Consider the following 19,425-nt stretch of genomic DNA (forward strand, 5'->3'; position numbering starts at 1 on the left):
ACAGTAAACTGAAACACTGATATGATTTGAATCCATCTTTTTAAATTTTGTAGCATTAATTTTTTGCAGTAATTTAGTCGATAACATATATGGAAAGTGAGAACTGGTGGTGATGTCTGAACCAGTGAATCAACTTTTTAGCAAACTCCTAAAAAAATAGAATTTTTTGATAGCCATTTATTAACAAGTTGACAGAAGTGAAAAGGCATCTAAATAAGCTTAACAACAGAGATGTTTATACTATATCCAACGGGATAAAAAGAGTATGCAGACATCCAAAATAATGCTTATGAAGAACTTCTGAAGACATGACAAAGTGTTTATGATATAATTCAAAAACTACATATACAACATCTGTCACATAATTAAAAAATGTATTTAGTTACAAGAGGAAAATTTTAGAAGGCTATTCTCCAAAACAGTAATAATCTGTGATGGTACAATCATATAGCATTTTAATTTTCTTTTATATCCTAAGTTCCTACAATGAGAATAAATTTCTCTTATAGTTATAAAAGCAAGTAACTTTCATCATACCTGACAGTGATAGTATGTCTATAACTTGGAAGAAGTTTTTCCATATTCAAAAACCTGGTGATTTCTTCAAGAATAAGTCGCACATCTGGATTTAAGTTGTCCAAAGTTCGAACTTCATTATTCACACTGACTGCAGGCGTAACAGAGTTGGCAAGGGCATCAATCATTTCTGCACGATAATAATTATCTGAAAACTAAGCCAAAAATGATCACGAGAAAACAAAATTCACACTTCTGTTCAAAAATTAATAAAATATTTACAACTTCAGAACGTAACTTATCTGAAAAGACAAGCAAGTTCTCTGGGAATTATTTATGCCTTTTGTGTAGTTGTACGTTGGGAGAAAGAGTGAAAGAGACTCACTAATTAGTAATACATTAGTTTACTCAACTAGTGTTTGCCACATGTGAGGCACTCTTACAGTCACCTAGCTAGATTCCTCTACAAGGAAGACAACGCTCCACGAATGCTACTGGTAACACAGAACTTGAAATCAGCTATTAACTCTACTCTTATGTATAAATTTATAATCAAGGATCACCAGGTATTAGGAAAGCATCAACATAAAAAAGAAAGACCAGAACAAACAAAAGGTAAGAAATAACTTAGTGGAAAAAGAGTTTGCAAGGAAAAGAAGGGAAAAAAAAATCCCAAAACTATCATGAACATCATTTGAGAAATAACTAATGGTATGCCTTCCAATAGCATAACATATTTTAAATGTTTTTATTGCTTATTTACTTTTGAGAGACAGACAGAGGCAGAGACAGAGCATGAGTTGGGGAGGAGCAGAAGGAGACACAGAATCCGAAGCAAGCTGTCGGCACAGAGCCCAACACGGGTCTCAAACTCCTGAACAGTGAAATCATGACCTGAGCCGAAGTCAGGCGCTTAAGGGACTAAGCCACCCAGGCGCCCTGCAATAGCATAACATATTTTAAAAAGAAAGAAATATGCAGAGATTCAGAATCAAAGTAAATTGGAATATAACAGTGGGAAAAAAAACTCCTGAAATTCTAAGCAAAAGGCAGATCTAAAGTAGAGAGAAAAGGAAAGTAGAGGGCTGATGTAGAAGACATACAAATGCGAGTTCTAGCAAGAGAAGGCAGAGAAACAGGACAACCATCCAAAAAATACTAATTTCTAAATCCATATCCCAGTCAATTCCCAGAGAAGCAATGTATTGAAAGGCAATCTGGGTGTAGCTTGATTTAAACTCAGCAAATCAGATACTTTAGCCTAGGAATTTGAATATGGAGCAAGCAAATTCAATTTTATCATCAGTGTTGGGAGTATGCTGTGGCAACGCAAGCTACCAGGAGACAGAAGAGGAACAACTGCCCCTGTGACTTCCACCATGGAGCCAGAAGGCCACAGGGACATATGTAATGACAGAATCCCTACACATTCTGTGTTTAGATACTGGGCAAAAAAATAAAATAAACAACAACAACAACAAAAAAAATACTCCACACCTGTTCACTCTGAACAAAGTTTTGTTTTCAAATCATTTTAATGACTGCAAAATTAATCACTGAAGCTTCAGTCTCTAAGTCCTATTTCTTTCCTCCAGGGCCAGAGAAAACAGTCATGGACTTATGTCATGCTAATTTTAACATTTTGCATTTATCAACTTTTTATTTTCCAGGTTCTAAGCCTTGTTTCAAATTCTGAAAGACGATTTCTTTCTTTTTAAAAAAAAAATTTTTTTTTAACGTTTATTTTTGACAGAGAAAGAGGGAGAGAGACACAACATGAGCAGGGGAGGGGCAGAGAGAGAGGGAGACACAGAATGTGAAGCAGGCTCCAGGCTCTGAGCTGTCAGCACAGAGCCTGAAGCGGGGCTTGAACTCACAGACCACAAGATCATGACACTCAACCAACTGACCCACTCAGGCACCCCACCCCGAAAGACCATTTCTATTCAGAGATTATTCAAATTATATTTATACATTTTCTTCAAGTATTCTGATCGCTTCGTTGTTACCTCTGATAACTACTTTGCCAACCAAGCAGGAGCCCATTTATTTAACTGCTGTTTCTGACCAAAGTATTCAGATCACAGAAATAACTTACAAACTAAAAATGACATGGAAGCGTGGGTGAAGTAGGAAAACCAAGATTTAACATTTATTCCTCAGACCACATCCAATTCTCACAGCTACTATAATCTTAATTGAACAAGCGAGATAATCTGATCACCTCAAGGTTTTAAGAGATGAGGAAGAAGAAGTAATATGTAGAACATACATGGGGCAGCAGACATTCAAATACAGCAAAAATTCCTTAAAAAACAAAAAAAAACCCGAAGGCATCAATATCAGTGTGTTACAGCAAAGACTGTCGATGTTAACAATGACTCTTTGGAATCAGGAATAGTTCAACCCATTTCTGTGTACCACACTTGAAAAAACAGAAATTTCAGAAGCATGTGATTTATGAGAAATACGAATATATGCAGAAAAGATTATCATATAAAATGGCTAATAACTAGGCTTCAAAGGGATTAAATTTTAGTCTTCTTGAAAACTAACTCATCCGGAATACTGAATTTTGTGTTCTGCCAATTAATGAGATGTTGAAAAATTTTTTTAAATATTTCCCCCCCGCCGCCCCGACTCTCAACTTCTTTTTGGCATTTAATGTTTTGTATCTCTAATTTTACTTGTAGAAACCCTGTCATTTCTTCTCATGCACTTTTAAAATTTTATATCTATGTAGTGAAACTTAAAAAAAAACAAATCCTTAACCAAAGCCCTCAGTAATAAATCATTTGTGGTAGGAAGTGAGGTGCTTTAAAAAACAGATAAAATGATTGATGCAATATTCTTAGGGATCCATCTAATCGCAACTGTTCTTAAATTTTAATCCATTAATCTATAGATCTTTAAATGACAACCAAGTCTTTTTTTCCCAACCGCAATTTTTAACAGAGTAAGTTTTGATATCAGACAGATCTGGGTTTAACTCCTGGTTCAACTCCTGGTTCTGCCACACATGTGACCTATTACCCTAAGTAAATCTTTATTAGCTTCTATCTCCTCACATGTAAATTGAGATAATAGTATCTATCTCACACATCTGATGCTAATCTTAATTTATTGCCACTAACCATAACACCTGATTAGCCTGCTCAAGATTAAAACAGATTGAGTCTTACACTGTTCTGTGAAAAATAATGAAGTATAAAGTTTAGTAATCTATCACTATGCTGCACCTTAAAAAATCATTAATGACATATATGATTGCATCATGTAAAACAGCACGGTATACTAAAAAGATCACCACACAGATGGGCAACAGCAGCACATAGCACAATTCCCAGATTATACTTGCTGTGTAATCTTAAGACTCTCGACCTCTGTGGTTTGCTTTCATTTGCCAACTACAGAATAAGTAAGGTTTAAAAGAATTAAGGTAAGTGAAATCACTTCACAAAGTACAAGTACTGTACTGGGGCCACCATGATTTAAATTACATAAACACCCCCAAAACAAGAAAACTGACATAAACAAATGCACAAAGTATTTCTCCATTCCATCTTAATATAATCTGATTTGATATCATCCAAAATCCTAACCTTGTATCTTCAGTAAAAGAAATTCATGTGCAGAAGAAAGGAATGTTATAAATGACAAGTCAAAACAAATCAGTAGACTAGGAACAAATCTTACAAAATTTTTTTAACAGTATTCAAAAATGGAAAGAAAAAGTCTATCAATTATAATGTACTTTTAAAGCACTGATTTTTTTAAAGATTCTTTTTAGCTTAAATCTTTGTTATTCTACTATGCTGAGGAAAAATTGGTCTTCTTGACTTTCGTTAATAATCACCATTTTTAATAAACATACTTATCACTTTTTCTTTACTCTTGTAATGTCTCCTTAAACTTTCCATGAATTTGACTTATCCTACCAGATACATGTTTATATATCCTGTTCCCTCTTCCTAGAATAACCTTCCAAGACTGTCCCCATTCACAGACTGGGAAAAATCCTATTCATCTTTATGACTCAGTTTGAGGGTCATCACTTACATATAAAACTTCCATGAGTCATTCTCTCTATAGCCTTGGAAGGTACCAGAAAACCGAATTCTCCTAGAAAACTGTGTATATGTATTTCCACTATGGATGACTGTTGCTGTTTTACTTGTCTGATTTCTCCATCAGGTGGAATCTGTGAGGGTCCAGAATCAGACTGGGATATACAGCAGTTGATCACTAGATATTTAATGAATAAATAAAATTCTGGACAGCACTTACCATCTCTTCCTTCTATTTAAACACAGTACACTGCCTAGCATAGCATATAGCCTCAAAAACATTTGCTGATTGTTATAATAACAAGATAAAATGAATAGCACTCAATAGCTGTTTGCAAATAAATAAATAAACACATACTGTGGTAAAAAAACAAAAGAGTTAAATTCATCAATGAACAAGTTATTCCAAGAGGAAACTGTTTTCTGTGCATCCCATGGTAAAAGAAAAAAGGAATAAAAATAAAATTGGGTTGTCAGACTTCACCAAAGCAAGTTTTACTTGGCTCCCTTAAATTTGATACACTAATAGCTCCATCTTATAACAGGTATGAGGAACATTAAAAAAACAACAACAAAAAAAAAACCCAAAAAACTAATCTTGGGTTGTTTTCCACTGGTCATTGTAATAAATCACATTTGTATGTTTCTAACTGTAGAAATTTTAAGTACCATGGACTCAACAATGATTTCACAGTCTAAATATTCTTTAAAAATCAAACATCACTAGGTAGGTTTTATAATATTCATTAAAGTATCTTACCTTATTTTTTCTGTTGTCATTGTACTTGATTAAGTCTAAAATGAACGTTAAGACTTCTTTGGGACAAAGGTTGTGAACATCTCTCAATAAAGCCATTGCAACTGGCATAGTCTACAAAACAAAAACAAAAACAAACTTTTTTAAGCATATAACCTAACTCTTTCGTTACTACAATTCACTGGAATATCTGGATAGAGCCTAACCCAACCCTTCTAATTCCCACCCCCTCCCACTGAGAACATGGACACTGCAACCAAAGAGCCGAGAAGCAAACCAAGGGAACTGCACTCTGCCACCTGTGCGCCTTTGTCTTCATTTGTTAAACTATAGGTAATATAGATCCTATAAATCCAGTGGAAAAGGAAGAGGTTTTAACACCAGAGAGACTACTATTCAACTCCTACTCTACTTCCGAGATGGATGATTTTAGCTAGCTGCTGACCTGAAAGCTTCCTTTCCTCACAACCGTTTTTAAGATGAAAGGATACAGCAGCTGAACGCCTATGACAGTTAGTAGAGTTCAATCATCAGTCCGAGAGACATTGATTCTGCAGCACCACCTCACTGTAAACCTAAAGAAAAATGGTAAATTATCTAAAATCCAGCCTAAGTTTCCCCTTTCCAAATTTTTGTAGGCAACTTTTCTAAGGAAGTGAAACCTGACTCACACAGCAGTAACCTTTACCAGTAAAACAAAACTATTTAAACTCAAGATGGAGCCACAGCTGAACAGTCATCAAAGTCCTCAGTGTGCAAGGAGATCTGGACTATGCTCATCTGATTCAAGATAGTCAAATTTTCCAAACAGAGGGACAAATAGGAGGGTGGCTCCTTTGCTTGCATGAAGGACCAGAAGCAACAGGATAGTCAGTGTTACAACAGCGCAACAAAAGACACCGTTAATGCTATAAGAACAACAATTGCTATAAAATAATTTATTTTCCAAAAAATACCTTTCCTATGCCTGTTCTGCCCTTTTGGGACTCAAGTTTGGTTTAGACAGTAATCTTTTCTCTCTCTTTTCTGCCACTCAAAGTATTATGTGAAAGATAAACTGTTCTAAACGCATTAGTTTCCCAATGTTTTTGATGGCAACCTACAGTAAGAAATATATTTACATCCCAGTCTACGCACACATAAATGTCACGTATACTAACTAAAAAAATAAAACCAAAAAACCCCTTATGTTTATTATATGTGCTGCATTCTGATACTGCCTACCATTTTATTTAAAAAGCAAACAAACCAAAACTTCCTAAATGATCTCATTCCCCACACTAATGGGACACAACTCCCAATATGAAACACCAAACTAAGGTATACAGACACACAATGGCACAATGGAGGGGACATATTGGGAAGACACAGAAATTAACTTGTTTTCATACCACAAATTTGTGAAATGGCAACAGAGAACTGAGCAACAAGTAGTACAGAATGTTCAGTTGTGTAAAATAACAGGATGTCACAGACTACTTTGATTACACCAATACTGGCTTTCCCCAAACCTGGCTCATTCTGAATCTGTTCTGCTGATGAAATTCACTATAATTATATCGGAACTTCTACTCTCAGCAGGTGTCTCAATGTTGCTGGGTAATCTTTTACTTCTGCCTCTATCATACAAAATCTCACCTTACGTAATATCCCCCTCAGCATCTACCATTTCACTTCCTCTCAGTCTGCTTTCCACCTGCCTCAGAAAAAGGAATGTTCTTATCTCTTCTAAAATGAACTCCCGACTATGTCCCACCCTCTGCTCGTATCTTCAGAATTTACACTGCGCCTGCTCTTTTATATGCTGACTTGCTTCCACTTGAATATTTCATCTCTCCCTTTCCAAAGATACCTTTCTCTGTGCCAAACATGCCTCAAGTTTCTTCTCCCTTTATACAAAACAAACCCAAAATGTCCCTTTCTCAGCACTGCTTTATCCTCAACATGTCTTTCTCATACTCTTCAACACCAAAATCATTAAATAGGCTTCATTAGTTTTTTCTATTTCAACTTCACTCTTCCTTCTAGTCTGATCTACTTAATCTCACCTCTGCCTTCATTATTGCTTTAAATTACTCAAAACATTTCACAAATGATTTGCAAATTGCCCAAATGCTGACAACCGTTCCATTCCCATATCCCTTCCTAAAATAGTGACACCATCACACCACTTTGACTTTCTAGATTACTATTTATAAAAAATTTACTATGCGATAAATATAGTATAAAATGCTTTACATACTTGATTTATTTAATTCTAAAAAATATAAATTTTACAACTGAGTAAACTGAGGCTCAAAGGGTTAAGAAACTTGTCCTCATGAAAACTGAGAGCAGAGCTGGGACTGAAACCAGAGATGGATACTGTACTGGTCTGTCTCAGAAGGGCTGTCCACATTCTAGAAGGAATGCCATTAGAAGGCCTCACCCATACCTCGGTCCACCATGTAACCAACCAAAAAATCAAATTATCCATTTTTATGTACTTCAGTATAAATGTGGATACAGAATTACTTACACACAGCTCATAAATTCTATGAACAATCAATTAAATTTGGGGAACATTTTGGAAGAAGAAAAACAAACAAAAGAACAAAGGCAGAACCTTTTATAAAAAGTAAACACACCTGTTATTTAAATAGTCCCCAAGTTAAGCTGAGATATACAGATAGTGGCATAAAACAATCGTAAGAAAGTAAACTGTACCTTCTGTAGAAAATAGCTTTGAAAGCTCATAAAGTTGTTTGTTTTCACAATGTTTGGACAAGTTTTACAACAAAACATTCTGGTAAAAAGTGACTTCATGGCTGGTGGTCCTGTCCATGTGCTTACCATTGAATTTGCAATCTGCAAATAATTAGAAAACGAAGTAATGTCCATCACCACTGAAAACATATTTTAAATAAAACAGCTTTTTAAAATTTATTAATACAATTGGATTAGTTTTCAACAATTTCAATTCTCAGAAATTTAATATCTTTAAGGCTTTTATTACCATTTCCAAAACAAATAACTCACCTCCCCGTAAAATTCCTATGTACACTTATAGTTATTTTCTACAATTTCTAAATTGGAGCATTCTTTTATGTTTTAAGAAAATATGTTTGCAAATGGCTTCTAGTCTGAATAAGTTGCCTTTGTCCATTTAGGCAAATATAGTTCTAACATTTTAAATCTACCATATAGAATCATCACCAAGGATTTTAAATAAGGTTTTAAAATCTAGCCTAATTGAAAAATAAGCCAATAACAGTGATAACATTTATAGTCTGCAAGAATGCTTTCCAAAAACCATATCTTATTGAAACTTTTAGTGTATATAAAAATCATGTCTGAAAAGAATGGATTTATAATTAACTTTAGTCTATAACTTCATGGATCTGCTAAGAATTTAGCACACAAGAGTCACAAAGATCTTTATAGAAGCAATGAAATTATATCAAAGAATATCATGTTTGTCCTCACATATCTGAGTAGAATGTAGGAATGCAACTACTCAATAATTCTCATTAAAAATAAAATGAATCTAAACCATTTACAATCTTCTGAGATGTTGGACAAATGGATTCAGCAGTGAGGAAGAAGAGTCACTTATGGGAACGAACCTATCATCAAGATGTTTTTTAAATACCTGGAACCCAGTATTTGTGGCCAAATTGTTGTCTGCATTTTTCTGGTTTTCATTTGTTCTACCTTCAGTTTTTTTGCATCTAAGGAAAAATATTTAGTTTTCTTAAGAAATTAACTTTTCTAGCATGTGAAATTATAGGACCTATCATTCTAAATTATGTATCACTAATACTGATTACTAAGCCCACACCATGAAATAGTCACCACCACAGGATAGTTAAGATGAACTGACTTCCTGAACTATAATGTAAAACATCAAACTAAGGAATTGCTCGCCAATTACATTCTTTGCTATAACGATATGGTTGGCAATTCAATAAAATGGTAAAAAATTCTCTTTGGTTTTAAAATCTTACTTTCAGTTTGGCAATTATGAACTTTTAATGCATTATCCGTGCTCAGGTCAAAACATGTTTCCTTCATATCAGTCTTATTACACATATTTGGCAAAAAGCTTTCAAGGGAATTGCTACCAAGTAAAATTAAAGACTATGGTAAATTTTAATTTATTTTCAGCTTTTGTTGTTGTTGTTTTAATATGCAGTAGTCATCCTGTTTTCTTTCTACCATATGTCATCTCACCTTTGCAAGGCAGAAGCAAGCTGACATTCTCACTCGGTAGAAACACTGCTCTTGTTCTAGTATGTCAGTGAGAGCGAGGCGAGATGCTGGCGTAGGGAATTTTTCCAAGGCCAGAATGGACTCTTGCTGTGCAACAACATCTCTTTCATAGCGGAGCTGATACTGCCACATAAAATCAGCTTGCTCAAACTCAACTTTCCTCAGCACTGACATATCTGGGTCTATCCTTATCCACAGCAAAGGGGAATCAGCACTGAAAGAAAATACAATTTTCTTTTTAATTTTTTTTCAATTTTATATATTTATAAAGTGAAAACAAAGCATTTGTTAAACAGATTCTCGTCTATACATGAAACATTCAAGACTGCCTGAAGTTTTACTCTATTCATTTTTTTTAAATCACACTGACAACATTCTCATTATGTTTAATGTATTTCAATTTTCTCACAGTGGCTAATCTTTATCAATCTTGCTTAAACGATACTCAAGGATACGAAGATAGCTGTCACAAAGAAATTCCATCTGAAAATGCTAATTTGGGGATTCTGACTTGTGATTATGTGATGTGAAAAAAAATCTCTTCATTTTACTGCCTAATAGACTGTGGCTGTAAATGCCACCTTTTCTTGGAAATCAATCTATGACAAAGAAATGAACTTATTTAACCAAATTAACTTGTTTAACTGATTTTTAACATTTTTTTTAAATGTTAGATTCATGATCTTCATTTTCAAACAGCATGTTCTGAAATCACAGATCAAAGGCATATCATGAATTTATCCTCTAGTACTCTAGTACCTCTCAAAGTAACAAGCACAGTTTTAAAAATCTAGTCTGTGCTAACAATTTCATCAAAAGAACAGCACCTGAAATACTACTTTAATTCACCAAATACCAGTGGGTGCTTACTATAGGCAAGGCACTTGATATGGAAAAAGCACATAAATGATATATAAACAGCAATAATATTTGGCAACAAAGTTAGTAAATAATTAGATTTTTTTTAATAATTAGATATTTTATACAAAACACACAGGCATAATATGGATGAGCAAAATGAGGTTTGAGCCACATTATATTTCCGTCAATTAATAAACATTACCACATAAAATTTAGAACAGCAATATTTAAATTGTATTTTGAAATCACAGGGAGACTCAAAGTGCCCTGAAGCCTTGTCTAAAGACAAAAAGAATCTCTATCACCTGACAGCTCACTAGAAATGCCAACTATCAGGACCCACTAGTGAAGTACTAGATCAAAAACTGCATTGTGAGAAGATCCCTAAGTGACTGACATGCACATCAGAGTCTGAGAAACACTGCTCTAGAGGGCACCAGTGGAGCAAGGAAACCGCCCACCCCATAACCATCCTGTAGTTGCTCTTAGTTTCGCCTGGGCCAGGCGAAATTTACTTCTCACTCTTTGGTTAATGACGATTTTATGTAAGATTTTATTTAAACAATGCTTCTATGGCCTTTCACAAGTTTTGAAAGCACTGATTCCAACACATTTATATACCTTTAGATGTGCACAACAAGATAAATGAGAATGCACAAAATATATCCCTAAACTCAAGTAACTTACTCCATCGCAGAAAGATCCATGTCAACTTCTTCTCCGTTCATCAGTGGAATTTTTTTCTTCTTATTCCTACATTTAGGGAAAAGTAAGTTTACAAATGCACATTTCCAAATTGGAAGGAGATACAGAACAGCTGAAATTCAAATTGAAAACTGCAAGCAACGTTGTAAGATAGCTTGAGGAAGAAAGGATAGTGAGTGTAATGGAATTTAAACACGCAAAAAAGTCTATAGTATTTAAGCTGAAGGGAATGAAGCCAATGAAGACTGAAATGTCTTCCCGATCAAAGTTTAACAAAAAGCAAAAATGTGTAACTAAATGTCAGGTTAAAGCATATATATATATATACTTCCAAGAACTGGTAAGCTGTTTTATACAGAAAAACAGATCAACAAAGAAATCCCCTAAAGTCCCCTACTACTATTATTGTATTATTATTAATGAGTTTATGTTTGTTTTTGATTTATGTATTTGGGTGCTTCCAAGTTGAGGGCATAAATATTTGCAATTGTTAGATCTTCTTGATGGATAGATCCCTTAATTATGATATAATGCCCTTCTTCATCTCTTGTTACAATCTGTTTTAAAATTTAGTTTGTGTGATATGAGTCTGGCTACTCTGGCTTTCTTTTAACAACCATTAGCATGATAGATGGTTCTCAATCCCCTCAATTTCAATCTGCAGGTGTCTTTAGGTCTACAATGAATCTCTCATAAGCAGAGATGGACCTAGTTTTTTTTGTTGTTGTTGCTGTTTTAATCCATTCTGATACCCTATGTCTTCTGGTTGGAGCATTTACTTTATACAAAAGTGAAAAAATAACCAGGCCTGAAATGAGACATGAACAATTGTGAATATGTCCTCTAAGTGCAAGGTGTTGTCCTATAAGAAATGAAGTATGTGATTAACTATAAAACATCCTAATAGTATTAATTAATATGTACAAACTAACTAATATGAGTAAGATTTAGGGTAAGTCAAAACAAAAGCAACTGCTTCCATTCAGATTACTCTTGAATCATAAAATCTACTGGTTATACACTAAAAACTTGGGTGAAGACAAATTAACAGAGAACAGTCTTCCTGTGTTCCTCATACCAAAGAACACCCAAAAAACATATTGTTACTATAGAGAAAAAAACCTGAGGAAATGTTATTATGAAAAGGGTAGCAATCAGATGTTCCCAATTTCCAAGACAAGACAAAAGGAAAAGGGAATTTCAGTCTGAACCTAGAAAGAATTTTCAGAGGAAAAATGGTTCCAGGGAGATTTCAGAATCACTGACATCCTCATTTGTCTGAGATGACCTAAATGTAGTCATCTTGAGTGTAAGACTTCTGTTCCTAAAGTTTTGAGATTACTATACATTCCTCCAGGAAAGCACAAAAATGCTCCCATCTTTCACTATTCAGAATACATGCTAATGGCTGAGTTAAAAAAGAATGGTAAAGAAAAAATGTATTAAATAAAAGACGAATGGTTGAACATTTTCATTGACAATGTACGTTTTTAAAAGACATCAAGAATGTTCTCTAAGAGACGCCTGGCTGGTTCAGTTGGAAAAGCATGTGACTCTGGGTCTCCGGGCTGTGGGTTCGAGCCCCATGTTGGGTGTAGGATTACTTAAAATAAATAAATAAAGGGGGGCCTGGCTGGCTCAGTCAGAGGAGCATGCGACTCGATCTTGGGGTTGTGAGTTTGAGCCCCATATTGGTTACAGAGATTACTGAAATAAGCAAAACAAAACAAAATGAAATGTTCTGTAAGGGCATGGTGATATAGAGAAAAGGGAGAAAGACACAGTAAAGAAAACGCAGGGGCTTTCTGTGACATATGTATTCAGCTCTTTCCTTTATACTCAGTAATCATTTCCCCAATATTTACTACAGATATTAATCCAATGAGACTAATAATAAACCTAAGTGGGATGCCTGGGTTGGCTCAGTCAGTTGAGCATTCGACTCTTGATTTAGGCTGAGATGATGATCCAGGGTTGTAGGATCGAGCCCTGTGTGGGGCTCCGTGCTGAGGGTGGAGCCTGCTTAAGATACTGTCTCTCTCCCTCTGCCCCTCTCTCCTGCTCACACTCTCTGGCTCTCTAAAAAAAGAAAAAAGAATAAACCTAAGCAACTTGCCTTGAATTTTTCCTGGCTCCAAAACACCAAACTACTTCCCCCTGTCCCTACAAAATAAGGATTCTTAAACTTAAATTTTCAAATTAATTAATTCTAAGGATAAAAATGTTGTCAAGAACAGAAAGCAAATAAGGGGCACCTAGGTGGCTCAGTTGGTTAAGCATCCAGCTCTTGATTTCGGGTATCCGGCTCTTGATTTCAACCCAGTTCATGATCTCATAGCTTGTGGGTCTGAGCCCTGCTCTGGGCTCTGCACTGACAGTGCGGAACCTGCTTGGGATTCTCTTTCTCTCCCTCTCTCTGCTCCTCCCGCTCTCAAAATAAACTTAAAAATAAACTTAAAAACAAACCAAAGGGGCGCCTGGGTGGCGCAGTCGGTTAAGCGTCCGACTTCAGCCAGGTCACGATCTCACGGTCCGTGAGTTCGAGCCCCGCGTCAGGCTCTGGGCTGATGGCTTAGAGCCTGGAGCCTGTTTCCGATTCTGTGTCTCCCTCTCTCTCTGCCCCTCCCCCGTTCATGCTCTGTCTCTCTCTGTCCCAAAAATAAATAAACGTTGAAAAAAAAAAAAAAAACCAAAAAAACAAAGAGCAAATAAAAAATGTTTGTTTAAACCAACTTGAATGGAAGAAAAAAAGATACCAGATAACATGTTCTCTACTTCAAAACTTAGGTATACATTAGGATTTCTATTTTGGCATTTTAATCTGTGAGACTTATAGTTTAATTATCAACTTCAGTTTACAGTTATGATTCAATGCCTACCTTCTGCTTTTGGAATGACAGGGTATATCATGTTTAAGGCTGTTTTCTTCAATTTGCAACGTATGATTGAAGGATCCATCTAATTCCTGCACTGTCACTTTAAGTGGTCCCTTTAAAAAGAAACACACTGTTCAAAGATAATGCTCGGATAACACCAATATGTATTCTTATATGTACAGGCATTTTTATCAAGATATAAGATAATACTATACAAGATGTGTATCTGGAGACACAAAAAGGTAGTCAGTGCCAAAAGAGGGGAGAACTGGAATAATCTGTGTTCCCTGAAATTTTCATCTGTAATCTCTTCACTGACCCATCACTAACACTTGGTATTTTCTCAACTTCAATCTTTGCAAACAAAATCTCATTATGAAACTTCTAAGCAGCTTCCCACCCATAAGCCCGTCCTATACTGAAACTGAGAAGAAAGTAATGCAGGTCATTTTGGAAAAATTCTTACTTTTTAAAAAAAATTTTTTTATACATTTATTTATTTTTGATAGACAGAGACGGAGCACAAGTGGGGGAGGGGCAGAGAGAGAAGGAGACACAGAATCCAAAGCAGGCTCCAGGCTCCGAGCTGTCAGCACAGAGCCCGACACAGGGCTCGAACTCACAAACCGCGAGATCATGACCTGAGCCAAAGTCAGATGCTTAACCAACTGAGCCACCCAGGTGCCCCTCTTACCACATATTTCTGAGTTCCAGGAGATGTATAATCCTGTTTTATTTCCAATTCCAAGACATTTCGTTTCCTATTAAATGCAAAACTTCCATAAAATTTTACCACTCCACTTTGGTCTCTGAAGAATTGTAAAGGAATTTTTGCATATTAAAATGAATATGTACTAAACACAATGAATGACTTGTAATGGTAGGTAGTAATTTTCAAATGCATTCTTACCAGTTCAAAGCTTGAGAGCACACTTCACTGTAAACCAGGTGGCAAAGTATTCAAAATTTTTGTGAAAAATGTTTCCCCAGATTTAAACAAAATGTCTGAAACATTAACAAATTTGTGTTTTGAAAGAAGCAAAACCACTCTACTGGGGTTATTAATATAATAGAGCTTTGATACGAAAAAATGTAAAAATTGAGAGTTCCCAGATACCACTCAAGTTGTGCCAAGCTCTAACCACATCTAAAAGTGACCAAACACTACATCTTACAAGTAATCCTTCAGGCCTGTCTGGTGGATTATTTACCTCCCCCACCATCAAGCCTACTGTTGCACTCACACACTAAAAAGTAATTCAAAATATGCCAAATTTTATAAGCGTGTGTGTGTGTGTGTGTGTATCCCAGTGATCAACAGACACCTCAGCAAAAATGATTTACTCTTTCTGGTTATTTCTACTACAATTTAGAAGCTCAAACAGTTCTCCTTTGGTCTCCCAAATCTCTTTTTCCTCCTTCCCTCGACACACATAACCGTATTATTCCCTTCCCCTCCTTGTTGAACTGCTACTGAAAAGGATACACCCACTGTTTTATTAAAGGCTGGATGTCTTTGCCAGAGACATTTGAGATGGATTTCAAAAACCCAGATGTGGAAACCAACATCTGACTCCACATATGTGACTGGAACTTCTGCGATGAAGCAGTACTAGCCAAACTTAACAGTTTATTGAAAACCTATAATGATGAAAGCGTCGGTTAGTAAGTCTGCATAACATAATACCTGTTGCCTTCAATTCTGTACTTCAATACCCACTTTTATTATGACTTTACTATAGTCAATTACAGAAGAGAGTAATTTCATATCTTACTACAACATAGGTGAGTTCTAGTTAAAGACTATTAGCAATAAAAGCATGCAAAGATTTAAACAGCAAGAATATGAAACTATTCTTTAACATAACTCAATTTTAACAACATCCTGGCCAAATAATGAACACTGTTTTTCAGGATTATAGTAACAATAGGTACTACCCATAATTTATTGTACCACGAGCTTTATAAAGACTATAAACATTATATTTAGCAAATTGAGAACATCCATTAAGATTTATACAACTCTGCAAGTTTCTTTATGGACCACCTCTCATTAATATTTGTCCACTCTACAGGCAAGGTGAAGGACATAAAAGATTAAAGAAACTTAATTTTAAGGCAAACGTAAAATGCCTTTTAAAAAAAATTACTAAAAAGTTATTTTTCACTCACCTTTAAGAATGTTATCAATGGAAGAAAAATTGCTGAACATTCATAACACATTTGGTTTCTACTACTTCAACCAGTATATCTCAAGTATTTACACCACAACTTGCTTAAAATATATGGCAGAACTTAAGAGCAAAACTATCTTTTAGACATAGGTTTCCTTTTTTCTCTTGAAAACATTCTAAATGGCACTTCAACCTTAGTAATTTATGTATCTATCTATCTAACACCCACCCACCCATCCATCCATCCATCCATCCATCCATCCAACCAACCAACCAACCAACCAACCAACCATTTGGTAAGCTCCACGCCCAGCACAGAGCCCAACATGGGGCCCAATGCAGGCTTGTACTTACAACCCTGAGATCAAGACCTGAACTGAGATCAAGAGTCAGATGCTTAACTGGGGGCACCTAGGTGGCTCAGTTGGTTGGGCATCCAACTCTTGGTTTCAGCTCAGGTCATGATCTCAGGGCTTTGGGAGTTCAAGCCCCACATTGGGCTCTGTGCTGGCGGTGTGGAGCCTGCTTGGAATTCTCTCTCTCACTCTCTTTCTCTGCCCCTCCCCCACTGGTGCTGTGTCTCAAAATAAATAAGTAAACTTAAAAAAAAAAAAAACAGTCCGACGCTTAACTGACTGAGCCACCCAGGCACCCTTCATCCTTAATATTTTAAATAATGTTGGAAACAAAATCCTATGCATAAATAGGTTTTACCTCCATCCTCACATTCTAATTTTATAACCTCAATAATTCATCACTAAGTGGTTAAAATACTGATACTCATTCTACATCTGAGGAAATGCAAACAAAAAGCACAGATTACTTAGTAAGCAGACAGCTAATTAGTAACAGAATTCTTGCTATAACCCCAGATGCCGATTCCTATTCTACAGAATAGTATTCAGATTATCACATATAGAACACATCTTTCTTTACAGTTAAATCCTTAACTTTAACACTTACTTGTAGCATGAATTCCATACTGATCCTATTTTCAATCAATCTCATCACAAGGTGAGCTTTACACTGAAACATAGTGTAGTATTCCCAGGAAAGTGTATGTGGATGCTTTATTGAAAAGTGTAGATGAGATGCTGGACTAAAAACATAAACAGATTTACTTAATAAAACAAATTTTAATATTAAATATACAATAAATTTCATGATCACATCAAGATAATAAATCAAAAACCTCATGGGAATGACTCAGTAATTTCCTTAGCATGACAGCAACACAACTGGGAAACTTCTAAAAATAAACTTAACTGGAAGAAAATTATGAAGTTGCATGAAAAAACGTAAAGGAAAATCTGAATAAAAACACATGCCACGCTTCTAGATTGGAAGACACGACAGTATAAATATCTCAACACTCCCCAAATTCATCCTTATAATCAATGTAATTCTAATATCCCAAGGTTAAACCATACACACACAAAAAAAACCATTCAAGATGGATTATACATATCAAAAACAATTATAAGAGTACTGGAGTAAGAAAAAAAAATTCTTGTCATATTTCTAGGGTGGGAAAAATCTTCCTAAAAATATATAAAATCTTGAGGACAAAGACCAGACTACGTAAAAATTTTACATTCTGAAATGATAAAGAGATCATTAGTAAATTAAAAGAAAGGTACAGTCTAGGGGCACCTGGGTGGCTCATCAGTTAAGCATCCAAATCTTGATTTTCACTCAGGGCATGAACTCAGTTTGTAGATTCGAGCCCAGCATCCAGCTCCACACTGACAGTGCCCGTCCCCACCCTCCCCCATGTGTGCTCACTCTCTCTCTCTCAAAATAAATAGAAATAAAAATAAAAGGTACAGTCTAATGAAAAAAATTTATGACATATACGGACATTTAAGATGCTTAAAATTTTCCACTATTTTAAATAATGCTGTAGTGAATACCTTTTTATACATACGCATGTATTTCTGAGTGGCAAATGTAGAAAGTAGAGTTTTTTTTTTGACAAAGAGACAGAGGGCACAAGTGAGTGAGGGGTGGGGAAGAGAGAAGGAGGGCTCACCCGAAGCAGGGCTCATGCTCACCCAAAGTGGGGCTCAAGCTCACCCGATGAGGGACTCAAACTCGCAAACCATGAGATCATGACCTGAACCGAAGTCAGATGCTTAACTGACTGAGCCACCCAGGCACCCTCGAAAGTAGAATTTCTATATGACAACATAGCTAGAAGCACAACTATTGAATCTAAAAATTATCTATTTAAAAAATTTGATTGGTACTAACAAATTACCCTTCAAAATCCAAATTACACTCTCACGATCAGTGTGTCAGAGTAGTCATTACATTCCTTAAAAACATGACATATTGAAATTTAAAATATTTGTCATTTTGATATTTACTCAATAATATGTATATGATCAAACTACATTTTGTAATGTCACATATAAATAAAGGCACACACACATACACAAAGGCCTGGAAGCAATATACCAAATTTATAATCATCGTTATCTCCAGGAAGAGGAATGAGTGGGCGGGAGGTATATTGCTTCCAGACTTTTTTTTTGCCTTTAAAAAGTAAACATACAAGAGCTAAGTAAATGGGCAGAACCAAAGCAAAAGCATTTCATGTAAATAATACTTATACACAATGGTAATGCTCTAATTATGTGCTGGGAAACTGCCGTATAGCAGGGAGTCAGGAGAAGAAAGTGAAAGACACTAACATTTATGAAGCTTTTATCTCAAGTAATTCTCACAGCCAACCTGGTTAAGATGGACTATCACTGTCATTTTACACATTAAAACACACATCCAAAAAGGTAAATGATCATAAAAATAATGATAAAAATTCCAACTTTATCTAACCAAATGTCTAAGCTTTCCCACGAACTTAATCTTAATCTACAACAAAAAAAAGGCTACTGGTTATACAACTTCAGGTTTCATAACCTTTATGGTGCTTTTAGATACTTGGGCAGTCTGGTTAATCCTATGGGCCCCTTTCGAGAAACTGCTTTCACATGCACAAAATAAAACATATAGGGGCGCCTGGGTGGCTCAGTCGGTTAAGCGTCCGACTTCAGCTCAGGTCACGATCTCGCGGTCCGTGAGTTCGAGCCCCGCGTCGGGCTCTGGGCTGATGGCTCAGAGCCTGGAGCCTGTTTCCAATTCTGTGTCTCCCTCTCTCTCTGCCCCTCCCCCATTCATGCTCTGTCTCTCTCTGTCTCAAAAATAAATAAACGTTA

The 19,425-nt window shown here is 35.7% G+C and overlaps 1 protein-coding gene across 6 annotated transcripts in view; it reads right to left on the minus strand.

The window, feature by feature from the left end:
• TAF2 (TATA-box binding protein associated factor 2) overlaps positions 1-19,425 on the minus strand; it is a 96,383-nt gene that overhangs the window by 45,401 nt on the left and 31,557 nt on the right. For all 6 annotated transcript variants that reach the window (XM_023248218.2, XM_023248217.2, XM_023248219.2 and 3 more), the window contains 9 exons: positions 17,171-17,306; positions 15,520-15,674; positions 14,728-14,842; positions 14,037-14,146; positions 11,140-11,205; positions 9,553-9,805; positions 8,047-8,187; positions 5,344-5,454; positions 538-731 (listed from right to left, as the gene is read on the minus strand). In XM_023248218.2, the coding sequence (XP_023103986.2) occupies positions 538-731; positions 5,344-5,454; positions 8,047-8,187; positions 9,553-9,805; positions 11,140-11,205; positions 14,037-14,146; positions 14,728-14,842; positions 15,520-15,674; positions 17,171-17,306 (1,281 nt within the window). The remainder of the gene's footprint in view (positions 1-537; positions 732-5,343; positions 5,455-8,046; positions 8,188-9,552; positions 9,806-11,139; positions 11,206-14,036; positions 14,147-14,727; positions 14,843-15,519; positions 15,675-17,170; positions 17,307-19,425) is intronic.

This window comes from Felis catus, chromosome F2, assembly GCF_018350175.1.
Source record: "Felis catus isolate Fca126 chromosome F2, F.catus_Fca126_mat1.0, whole genome shotgun sequence".
In the NCBI taxonomy this organism is placed as follows: domain Eukaryota; kingdom Metazoa; phylum Chordata; class Mammalia; order Carnivora; family Felidae; genus Felis; species Felis catus.